The sequence below is a fragment of the Pocillopora damicornis genome, chromosome 2 (assembly GCF_964200805.1).
Source record: "Pocillopora damicornis chromosome 2, jaPocDami1.2, whole genome shotgun sequence".
NCBI lineage: Eukaryota > Metazoa > Cnidaria > Anthozoa > Scleractinia > Pocilloporidae > Pocillopora > Pocillopora damicornis.
The window spans coordinates 16,294,241-16,306,817 of record NC_142671.1 but is presented as its reverse complement, the minus strand read 5'-3'; the positions used below and the strand labels follow the sequence as shown (position 1 = coordinate 16,306,817).

Here is a 12,577-nt window from a genome sequence, read left to right as displayed (position 1 = left end):
ACAATTCTTAATAAGGACATTAACTTTTTGTATTATTAAATGTAAATATTAACACCTCTCAAAATTCTGAATCTATCTATAATTATTTGGTTATTTTCTTTTATTGTAAATAGGTTTCTTCGTGTTATTGTAAGTAGTATTGTTAATGCTTTGTAAGTTTTAAAATAGTAGATTTTAGTATTTCCTAAGTAGGTCCACATCAGCTGTAAAAGTCGCCACTACTGACCTGCATAACTAAATAAACTATCTATGTATGTATGTAGATGAATGTCTGATTAAAATAAACTATGAACGATTTTGTGTATGTTTTCGATGCCTGGAGAAAGTGATCTTGTGGAGTCATTGTGTTTGGCCAAGGACGCATTCAGATACCATCGTTGAAATGTTTACTTGATTTTGTTATCTGGAATGAATGATTTACGGAGGTAAGTTAATATGATGTGATCTAATGACGTCGAAAAGACATCGAGTTGAAGGAACAGTTTTGGTCTCGGTCCACATTTCTGTCAACAAAATAAACACATACCGCGTAAAAAGATGATAATACGGACCACGTGCGAAGCTATCAATTGTTCTCGGATGTTGCGCGTGTTAAATATTCAATAGTGACATCTCGTTTACATCAAAATCTACATCTACTTTTATTACGTTGGTAAAATCTGTACAGACATCACGCCAACCAACTCGCGTGCAAGGTGAGAAGACTATATGAAGGCTTCAAATTATATTACGATCAATTTTCATCAAGAAATGGGCCAGGAATATTCCAAAATAGTGCAAATAACCGTGAAAAATCGTCACGCAATCGCTTTTCTGCTGAGCCCGGAAAAGCGATTGCGTGATGCTCGGTAAGTTGTAGGATGACATGTTATTACATGCCAGACGAAAAAACTCTTTAGATTCTCAGTCTGCATTTTGTACCCACTCTGCAGTCTGCAGTCTACATTCTGTATCTAGTCTACATTTTGTATCCGGTCTGCAGTCTTCATTTTGCACTCACAGGTATCCGTGGCACCAATACAGTTTATTTTTGGTTACAGTTATTCGCACAACACACACAATCTACCACAAAATACCTGTGTGTAGGTTAATTCGACATTTTCGTTCTTTGCCGCATTAATACTCTTCTTTCCTTTCGTAAGAATGTAGACATCACTTACAATGTTTCAAGTAATCCACCCACCCCCCAAAAAATAACTTTTGCATGCATAGCATGCCTATGTTTTTTACTTAAAGGTTCAATCGAGGCCTCCAATGACGATGTTGTCAACCATATTTTCAAGAATAATGGAAAAATTGTATGGAAAATCGCTCTTCGAAATACATTCATTTTCGTTAAAATGGGCGACTTATTATCTAATACAGGCAAATTTCTTGAAAGCTCCAAAGTGTCCGAATTGAATCTATTTCTAATCCAGAACTTGAAATTAATAGCCATTGTAGAAGCCATACCCAGTGAGTGGAGACTAAATGTTAAACGGTCGCAGGTTCAGCCCCAACATCTCCGCCCACCACAGCTAAGTGATACATTGTTTGTCTTTATTGATTAGGTTAAAACTAATCTGGCGCTCAAAACTACCCTACAGAAAATTTCAAACATAAAAAAAACTCCCCCAACCTGTCTAGAAAAGCAGAAAAAAGAATCCAAAGCTTTTGGCAGACTGGAAAAAGATCTACTCTCTGGCACTTACTGTCACTGTTGGGACCAAAATTAGAGAGTTTCAATGCAAGTTATTAAATTGTATAATTCTCGCAATTGAGAGGCTATTCCTTTCTAAAATGACTGAATCGCCTGTGTGCACCTTTTTTCAGAAGGAAGTTGAATCCTTCGAGCATCTCCTTTTTACTGAAATATATCAAAAGATTTTCGGGGGGCTCTCTCTTTTTTATTAATAAAATAGATAACATACATAAGGAAACTTTAACACTTGTAGTATAAATATTTCATCCGGTGTGTTTGTTAAAACTTAAGACCATCTTAATCTGACCATTTGTTTCTTATGGGTAACTTTTTTATTCATAAATGTAAAATAAGTAAAATTAATCCAACATCATTATACATTTTGATTATGTATTGTAAGTAGATTACGTGTTTATAAATAGCGTATCGTGTTGAACTATGTTAAACTCGTTCCCGAAACATCACGCGTACTATCATTGGTTGAAGGAGCGTGCTCTACGAGGAGGGTCCCACTGGGGTTAACCGTTAGCCGTAAAACGGCCAAAGTATTTAGCCGTTAGACGTAAAAATTGACAAATTTTAACCGTTAGTCGTAAAAAAAGTTAACCGTAAAAATATCTCTGGTGGAAACAATGGAAAGGTGTTAACCGTTAGCCGGAAATTGGCCTAAATTTTAACCGATAGCTGTAAAAGCCATCACCGCATTGAGACCCTCTATGAGAGTATAGAGCATAGAGCTGAGCTAAAGCTGTTACGCCATCTGACAAATTGTGCCGACCTTTTCCGGGACTTCTTTCTAGCTTTTTTTTGTTTATTGAAAGTGAATGTTAGATCCAAGTGTAACATTTTTTTTGATTATTCGTTCTTGCCTAATTTGTTTTTCCTTTGTGTACGCAAATTAGTTTATACTTCCTTTCGTCCATTTGTTTAGTCTTCTTTTTTGGCGTTAATTTAGGTGTTTATCTCTTTCTGTCAGTTTTCGTGCCCTCGTTAGCGTTTCCGTGCTGTTTCATCTTCATTAGCGCCTTTCTATAGTTTTATTTTCCGCATGTTTTAGCGTATTTGAATATCGTAGTTTGTCAGTATAGTTTGTGAGTGCAGTTTGGTCCGCGCTTAGCGCAGTTCTGTTTAGTTTGTTTCTAGCCTCTTCGCGTTATTCGCAGTCCTCTTTACAGAAGTTTTCTCTGGCCAAAACAATGTAAGTGTACTCCACAGTCCTCGTTTTGCAGTTTTGTTATTTCTTTACTCTAATCTACCTTAGTCGTAACTTGTAACTTTTTTGCTTTTTTTTTCGTTTTAGTTTCAATCCACACTCTTAGTATCAAGCACGTTCGGCTCCAATAAATCTTTTTCTTTTTATTTGGTGTGTGGTGTTATTATTCAAGGCCAGGAGTCTTGCAGGTTTATGGCAGTTTCAGTGAAATTTCGGACGAGCCGGCAAGTGGCAACAGAAGAACCAAACAAAGGTGTGTAAAAATGCCAAGCGCCATAATTTACGTTATTGTCGTGAGCAGAGACAAAAAACCTCAAAGAGAAAGCGAAATGGACATACCGAGTTCTAAAGGTTTTCACGCTCAGTTAGATTGCAAGCTTACATACGGTAATAAAAATCAAACATAGCTAACACTCGTATAGTATATAAATTTTCATGTTCAAAAACAAAACAGAACAAAACAGGAATTATGAAAAATATAACCAAACTGGCATAGCTGTTAAAATTCATACTAATCATGACGGTTTCAGAGCGACTGCGATCATGCTGAGATCCATCGCGGCTAGCTCATTGTGGCGATCTTCGGTCATCGCAGTGAAGTAAGCCTCAGGAACTACATCGACCGCCTTCGAGTGAAAAAATAAGAGCTTGCTCTGATATCCTTTCCGATGCGTTGAGTGGAAGGCCACATGAGTCACTACAGCGGGGTTTTAGCGGGGCGCTGTCATCCCGAGCGATCTTCATGTTCCGGTGATTCATAAAACACTCGCCTTGAACAGTTTGTTTTCTACATGTCATGTGAAAAAACTTGCGTGTTTTTATAAGCCATAATTCGGCCGAATTTCATTGAACATTTCACTTCTAGATTCTGTATTAGACACTAAAAAACTTCAGGCAAAAGTGTTAAGTTCGACCTGACGAACTATTTGAATTTGTAAACTATTACAGAATGTGAACTTGCTGGTTTTTGAACTTTCATGGATTGACATTTTAGGAAGCTTTAGTCTTGTACAGCCAATCAGATTATTTGAACCATTCTAGCAGAGATTCTGATTGGCTTATTATACCGTGCTTTATGAGAGTATAGAACATGCTGACGACACTGTTTTTCTCTTAGGAATAAAGTTTCTTGGGTAGTTTAATGGATTCTTTATTACAAAACAAACAGAGGAGCCTTGACTGTGATCTGTTTTGTTGTAAAGCACTTAGGAAGCGGCTAAAGCACTCAAGAAGTCGGGATAAACACTCGACTACGTCTCGTATTTCTCCCTATACTTCTTGAGTGCTCTAGCCGCTTCCTGTCTGCTTTAAAACGGAACAGAGCACAATCAAGGCTTCTCTATTTGTTGATTTGTTACAATGCGACGATAATTACATTGAGACAGAAACTCTAACTACTTCGTACGCTCGTTCACAAGAAATGAAACTTCCTGGTATGGTAAGTTATCAACTGAAACATAATTCAACCGAAACTTTTTGTGCGATGCCTTTGGAACTAGGATAAGGTAAACTTGTTTTTATTACTTTGATTTGAGCTTCATGCACTTATCAACATTTTTGTTCACAAAAAGCACTGATATACATATCCTTTCCTTTTCATGCATATTCTTGTAGAGGCCATTAGAGGAACAATGGAGCAATTCTGTAGTGTTATGACTACGATCCGAAAAAGCACTTTTTATAGCATCTAACAGTATGAGACATGCAAACATTTTAATGGTTTGGCTACGTGCTGCTTGAGAAAATTCAATTAATCATTTAGCAAAGCTCGGCAAGGCTCTCTCTTCTTCAGCGTATTGTGCAATGCAGCTGAACAAGCAATCAACAAAAAATATTTCCAGCCACTTGTTTTGAGAAAAATACTTTTTAAATATTCTCTTAAGCTTATCGTCCACAACTGCGTAGGTCCATTTCAAGTGGATTCAGAAATACAGGCAATGTCATTTGGCACGAACCTCCGGGTATTGCGTCCAATAAACATTAGGCGAACTTCAATTAACAATTGTGTTATTTCTAAACTACCTCCCACATCCAAGCCGTCAGTTTTTTTCATCAAATCACATGGAAAGGAAAGTGCGTCATAAAGTTCTGACGTTTGAATTATGGTTGATTTAATCGCCCAAAAGGATATTAACGGAGATAAGGCGGAATTAAACTGAGGCAAAGCCAACCGAACAAAATAAATGTACAATATAAGAAAGGTTATAAAAAAATAATGCATTATCAATGTTGCCGGGTTGTGCTTTAGCTTTTGAAATTTTATAAATTAGCCTTTTCAATTGAAAGTATAGCTAAAATAAAAAAGAAACGACGAGCTCTATCATTTGGACCAAGTAAAATGTGATATTTCGAACTCATAAGATGCTTTGGTGTCAACTAACTAATTATAATAAAGCAGCTAAATATCATTGGAGAAATGAGCACATATTCGTTTGAGAACAAAATTTAAAATTCAAAAAGTGTTCCATGCAAAGTTCGGGCTGCACTTTAACCTTTTTTCGATTTTACCACCAACTGTACTAAAAAATTTTCCCCGCGATCTAATTCACGGTTTACATGAAAATTATGATTTAAATTGATTTTAGGTTTGTTCCTTTTCGCCTGTAAAAAGTAGTCCGATGAAAATAAAGTTTGATTCTATCTTTCCGCTGACCCGGCCGGAAATTCCGCTTTTTAGTTCTCTTTTGGGGATATGGAGATGACAAATTCTGAATAATCAATATTGTAGAGAAGCTACTTTCAACAAGATGGTATTAGCACAAGCAGTTTCCACTTTTTCTTAAATACTAGCAGAAATTAAAATCATGTTAAAGGCTTTTGCTTTTGAAAATGGAAACGGCGGCTTATTTGCAATCGTGACCGAGGCTTACAGTTTAATTAGTGGATGAGCAATTTTAATATACATGTACAGTGCTACAAAATGAGTGTTATTATTCTTAGGATAAAAAAAAAATACCCCAAAAGAATTGGAAAGGTTTTTGAATTAGTGGCAGAAAAGACAATCCTTTTATTTTGAGTCAAGAAGGAGCAAGGAAATTTTTTCTTCATAGAGAGGAAAATATACTCTCGGCGCCTGAGGCTGAACCGGTGGCGGTCATAGTCATATCATCGGTTCGTCTTTGAATGCATTACGGTTAATTCTGTAACTGATTAAATTCGTTGCTTTTAAAAATTCTCAGTTGTGGTAAACAATATAGGTTTTTGCCGGTTTTTCGAAACAGCACATTTACTCTTCCATCTACGATGAGGCGGGTCTGCACTATTGAGTTTTAACAAGTCCAGGCTTCACATGAGCTTAATGGTAAGCTAGAACCTCTTTCTTGTCGCACAGTCATTTAAAAGAAAATGGGCACATGAGGGGATATCCATATTCTCCTACTCTGAAAACAGCTATCATTTACTGTAACTAAATACAGTTCAAAGTGATAAAATTGTATGAGTGTGAATTCTGTACAGACATAAATAATTTTCAAGACAAGAATATTTAAAGTCAACTCAAAACCCGCTAGCTAACGGCAACATTTTATTGTTCTTATCAAATAATATTTGCGAACTCTGGCATGGAATGTTGAACGATTCAGATTTGAATATACAGCTTGGTTGATTTGTCTTGTTCATATGTATGTTCATAAGTATCGAGGGACACGACTTCTCATGTACTCTTGCATCTAGCCGTGGTGCTCTTAGCGCAAGTTACATCTTGTTTTAACAAAACAACACTTTTAACAAAATCGACGAAAAATCCGATCCCAGTTGAAGAAAATGTCAACGAAAACTGGGGTAACCCATATAACACTTGAAGAAAGGTTTCTTACTCATGCAATTTTCACAGTTTGACTCTCAGATTGCCGGTTAAGGGAAACCATGAGAAATACATGCTGCTACGAATTTTAAAGCAGGTAGGTCCTAATTAAGAACGCCACAATGTAAGCCAAATACAGGAAAGCGTTATTTTTTTCAAGGACTTGTTTGTGCGTGTACCAGTAGCACAACGCACACTGTCGTATAGCAGGTTAATTTGAGATACTATCGAAGATGTTACAGTTTTCCCTTACCAAAGTTTTCGCCAAGTGCGACTTGAGCAACTCGTTTTTACAAAGGAAATTATCTAATGATGTTTATCAACTAGTTATTGAACAGAAGGACAGGATATTAAACTACATAGTGAAAATATCATTTTATACATTGATTTCCGGGAAATGAACATGCTCAATCAATGATAGAGTGAGGTGATTTAGCCTCGAGCAGAAGCCACACATTAATATTGTATTTTGTTTATAAGTTGCAGCTATGAACAGTAGCAACATTTCAACACTAGGTGGTGTGCACGCCGTTACTCAGTGTACACTCGGGCTCATTTCAAAAAGCTTTGCGACAAAGCTGGCTTTGACCATCGTTTATGTTCTTGTGTTCGTTGTTGCCCTCTCTGGAAACTGCGCCATCATTTTGATAGCAAAGACAAAAAGACGCATTCGAAAAGTTGCCTTCAATTATTTCATCATCTCCATGGCAGTGGCTGACATAATGGATGCTTTGGTTGCTGTACCAATGACAGTCTTGAATATCTATATGTCCAACTACTGGTTTGAAGGATTAATTGGAGATATCACTTGTAAATTTTTCAACTTTCTCTTCAACATGTCACTAGTGGCCTCCATTTTTACCCTTGTGGCTATCTCAGCGGATAGGTACTTGGCAATTGTGCACGTCATGAGGAAACCTCTCTCGAAAAAGAAGGTAAAACTGGGTGTGGTCTCAGTATGGTTCCTTACAGCAATCATGTCGCTACCCTATCTGATCAAATACAAATTTCGTCCATGGAAAAACGGGCAATATTTCTGTTATGGCACCTGGAGCGACGATTTCGGAAAAAATTTATATTTTTATAAGTATGAGGTGACGGCAAGACTTCTGTTCTTCTACATACTTCCTCTTTTTGTTATCGCTGTCTTGTATTCCTTCATTATCCAAGTCTTGAAGAAACGACAGGCCTTTGGGGAAAACATGTCACAGCTTCGCATTCAACAGCAGAACGTCACTGTAATTAAGATGTTGGTGACCGTCGTCCTTCTCTTTGCATTTTCGTGGCTTCCAGCCCATGTGGTGTCGATAATGTTCGCTTTCGCCCCAGAAAAGATCAAGTGTTGGCCAATTTCTCTCCTGTATACACTTCTCGTGCCAGGACATGCAAATGGCGCCGTCAATCCTTGTATCTACCTCATCTTCAACGAGAATTATCGGAAGGGACTCAGGCGACTCCTCGTCAGATGTCAGAGAAAAGCAGGAGATCGGATTCCTACTTGGAAGATAAAACAGTGGCCAACATCATCGACTCTCGAGCGGGATCCAAGCCGAGGGGGCATAAAGGGCGTATTTCGTCAACTCTCTAAGGAAAAGAGCACTGAAACTGATGAAGCATTTGTAACGCGCCTATAAATCAAACACCGAATGTAAGGCACAGCATAAAATTACTTTTGCATCTCTTTAAGTTATCTTTCTGTTCTTCGCCTTCATTTTATTTGCAAGTTTAGTGGAATGATTTAAACTAATGTTAAGTAAGTTACGGTGACAATTATGAACGTGAAGTACTATTAGTTACTTGGTTTAAAAGTTATCTTTTTTGCTTGTGTTACGCTTGAATGCTATCTCTAATTTTTTTACGACTCTATAACTTCTGATAGAGTGTAAAGTTTGAAATGGACCTCCGTTCACATAAACTTTACAAGCTGAGAGGCTCTTTTGAAAGTTTTAAGTGACTTGAATATAACGGTATTTGATAATGACACTCCATTGTAGAGAATAGTGAGTTAAGTAAATGTACTATAAAAGATCAGGCGGATATGTTCTCTAACAGAGTAGAAGCAAATATTTTTATATTAAGCATTATATCTCTTTTAATTGGAAGGCAAATAATACGGGAAAAGAATGCTTTCTTTGTGCCGGATAGTTCTAATCAGCTGTGCATCAAAGTAAAGTATATTTCTGCTAAACGCTTTTGTTAATATGATAATGATAACTATTTGACCCACGGATTTGAAAATAACAAGAAAGATATTGAGAATAGCGATCACGATAAAGTTTATGACGATAACGACAACAAAGACGAAAATGACAACGACGACGATAGTGATGATGATGATGATGATGATATTATAAAAATTTGATCGTTATCAAGACAACGGTTAAGATCCGAGCGCCAATATAGGCCATATTGAAAGTGAAGGTTAAAATAATTATACTGAGCGAGCTAAAAGATACGAAGGAAAGAAATATTTTAATTTTAGTAATCATGCAGACATCTGTTGCATACTTAATAACATTGTGGTAAATGGAACAAGTTACCAGGAGGATTCTAAGTCCATCAGAAACTTGATTTCAATTGAATGGTAAGCATATAATTTGAGACAAAATGTTTACGAATATATCTAGTCGACGAAGCCTTCATTTAGGCCTGAAATATTAATATGTAATATATGTACGGGTAAAGCTCACCAATCAAAGGACTCTTCCCATGTGGAAAAGGGCTCGAGGCTATTTGGTGGTTGTCAAGTGGCCCCCTTATGACTTTGGCAAACGGATGACTGTATAATGAAGGCTGAGCATAATCCATAGACGCTCGGGTTTTCTTGGATACATGAAACGCAGTTAAATTTGCACATCAAAACTATTTGTCTCTGTAGCTGTAGTAGGGCAGAAGAGCTAAGCGGAGCCTATTATACTCTGCTGTATTAATCGGTATGATAAATTACATGTGCTACGACATAATTATGTAAATAAAATATTTAATTTTATCCAGATCAGCCAGCGAAAAAGTATTTACACCGGTGTACGGCGAGATATTCTCTTGAGTACAGTAACTCTACCGCGCAAAACAGACGAATATAAAAGTAACAACCGTAATAGCAAGTTATGGCTGATGATTTAAAAAAAATCAAACTAATCCATGTCATGTCATCATTTCCACGCTGCAAAAGTCTCCATCCTATAAATTCCCTAAGCAGAGCATTTAAACAATATAAGTATTTACAAAACACCTGAAATAACTTGCACAACTAATTATCACTACCAAGGCGCTGCTTACGTTAGTAGCTGCTTCAAAGTGCCCGTAATATCCTAAAGCGGCGGGATATGGACAAAATTGAAGTTTTGCACTCTTTGTTTAAAAGGTAGGACCACCGAAACTATACTTTACTTTTGCCCGAGTATGACTTGTGTCAGCAGCACACTGATCTTAAACTGATTTACAACCTCCCAGCAGTATTGTGGCAAAAAAATTGTCAAAATCTGAAACCACAATTAAAATTCAAAACAGGGTGGCTTACTCATAGAGTAGCCGTCAGCTTGATCCAAAAAACTTCGCTTGAGTTCACCACGTTAGCTTTACTCGCGACCCGCGACAATTTACCCGCGACCCGCGATCTGCGACCGGCCACAACATTAGATTCGCCGTGGCAGTTTTGTGATTGCCTTTGAGCAGTATTTTAATTCTACTGAGCATCGCAACAAATAAAAAGGCTAATTCATGTGTGGTCAGCATTACATATTACCACTAAATCATTGAAAAGCGCTTACATTTTTCTCGATCGGGATCCCGGATGTTAGCCGAACAACATTGATTTCTCTCTTACGTCAGCTGATCGTTTACTCCCGTTTTTCCCTGTCGGACGATACTGAGTGAGCGAAATACCTTAAGAGCTGACAAGAAAAACACGAAATTCGTATTAAGCGAAATAGAATCGGTATATTCTCCAAATAATAGCTGGGAAGAAAATTTTTCTTCACTTGCCAACCCGTAGGACTTTTCTATTGTTTAAGGTAAGCATAGTTGATATCTGAATAACGAGGGCGCAAGTCAAAAGCCAACTTTTGTCAACATTCGGGACGCAGTTATTCCCAAGAAAATTGGATACGGAAGAACGACAATGTCTGTAATTCCATCGTACTCTTTTTTTTTTTTTTTTTATAAAAAACACACACCATCAACTACCAACAAAAGGTAAAGAATAACTCTTCAGTGGGATTCATATCGCGTGTGCTACAAGCCTTAAGGAAGAACATCAATTCAGTAGTCGAGATTCCGAGAAAAACGTGGGATTCAGAAAAAGGCCCTCCACGTTTAAACGTGTAGGATATGAAAATTTAACGGTCCATTTGCTTTTCCATCAAAAGTAATAATCAGTGCATAAAAGTAGGAACGTGAAAACGGCTCTTCTGTCGGTCTGCAAATGATTGCCACGTTACCAATGAGAGTGCAGATTTTCTCAGCATGGCGCTCGTATGCTAACGAGGATATTTGTTCAGTACCTCGTACAGTGCTTGACACTTTATTGTATCTACAAACACCTGCATAAACTGCTGGTTTTATAGACCAATACAGGTTCTTCAACAGCCAATCAACCTTGTTTTTTGTGGCTATGGTGTTTACCGCTTGTCACAGAAAAAAGGAAAACCTACTTTTCTTAAAAACGTGGGGTCGATTTGTTGACGTGAGCTGCTCTTTTTAGCGTTAATGGAAACAGCCAAGTCCATAAACCTCAATGAAACAATTTGCATACGTTTTGAGTTAGTGGGGTCCTCTAGAGCGCTTCGTTGCTAGTTCTTCTTTCCTTTCTCATATCACCATTATTCAAGTTTAATTTAAATTATGATCGATTCATTTCTTACTTTCCTTATTGACGACTGGAAAAAAGTAGTTACGGGCTTCGCTCAGCTTTTCTAAATTCTTCTGATAAAAAGCTGGTGTCAGCTCTAATTCAGTCTCGTTCATGATGTTATAGAGTTCAAGCGTACCTCGCGCAGAAGTTTCTGTCGGCATCAAATTTTTTCAAAGCGAGTAAAAAGCTTTGAAAATGACCCTCCTTGTCCAAGAAGAAAGAATTATGTCACATACAATGGTCGCGATCGCCAAGATAATGAATTTTGTAAAATAAGGAAGAGAACTTTGAGTAAACCAGCAATCTAGCTAAATGAAAGTAATAACCTCTTTATCTGTCAATCTTTAAGTTACTCCGGAAGAAAGTGAAAAGTCAGTTTTCAGTTGTAGAAACATTAATGATTGCTTTTAATTGTCCTCGTAATTTTTATTTTCTATGAACCAAAAACATCCTTTTGAACTGAGCGAAGATAAAATAACAACTCTATATAAACTGTTGACGATTCGCTCCCTCTCAACATACTCGGAAGTAATCACCGCTCATTTTTATTACATATTTCTTATCGTTCTCATTTGCTCGCTTTGTTATTTGGTTTAATTTCCTTCTTAAAATCACTATTTAGTTTCACCATTTGCGTGCAATTTTGATTGAAAATCACATTTATTTTTTTATTTTCTTTATTTCTCCGCTACTCTGCCCATGGACAAAAAAGAAAAACGAGGAAAACAAGGCAGGTTTCGTGTTTAACCTGGAAAGGAGGAAACTATATTTCGACTTACAAAATGAAAATGTGAAAAGCAATAGCGCTTTCAGAACTTTCTCTATAAAGACAAAACAAAACAAAGCAAACAATCAGGAGCATCTGTATTTAATTAAGAGATACTTATTTCGCTCTTAAATTCAATAGTTACAATGAAACAAATATTGACGCCTTTTTGTGGAGAAGGACCCTTACATCTTGAACGCTTGAAAAGGGGCAGAAACCCGAACTTTCTGTTTCACCTTTGGGAACAGGGACGATTTTTCATT

General features: G+C 37.1%; 1 protein-coding gene across 3 annotated transcripts; it reads left to right on the top strand.

Annotated features, from left to right (window-relative positions):
* The first annotated feature begins 4,349 nt into the window (after window positions 1-4,349).
* LOC113676448 (galanin receptor type 1) lies at window positions 4,350-9,689 on the top strand. 3 transcript variants are annotated; one of them, XM_089196829.1, is made up of 4 exons: window positions 4,350-4,399; window positions 6,116-6,195; window positions 6,727-6,793; window positions 7,177-9,689. In XM_089196829.1, the coding sequence occupies exon 4, from the start codon at window positions 7,185-7,187 to the stop codon at window positions 8,328-8,330; it is 1,146 nt and encodes a 381-aa protein (XP_089052955.1). In that variant the 5' UTR covers window positions 4,350-4,399; window positions 6,116-6,195; window positions 6,727-6,793; window positions 7,177-7,184; the 3' UTR covers window positions 8,331-9,689. The 3 variants fall into 3 exon arrangements, with proteins under 3 accessions (XP_089052955.1, XP_027048907.2, XP_027048908.2); XM_027193106.2 differs by lacking the exon at window positions 4,350-4,399 and having other exon boundaries at window positions 6,062-6,195; XM_027193107.2 differs by lacking the exon at window positions 4,350-4,399 and having other exon boundaries at window positions 6,063-6,195; window positions 7,183-9,689.
* Window positions 9,690-12,577: the final 2,888 nt, after the last annotated feature.

What these genes read in the sequence shown, in the direction of transcription:
- LOC113676448 (XM_089196829.1), top strand. Translation starts at nt 7,185, where the DNA reads ATGAACAGTAGCAACATTTCAACACTAGGTGGTGTGCACGCCGTTACT.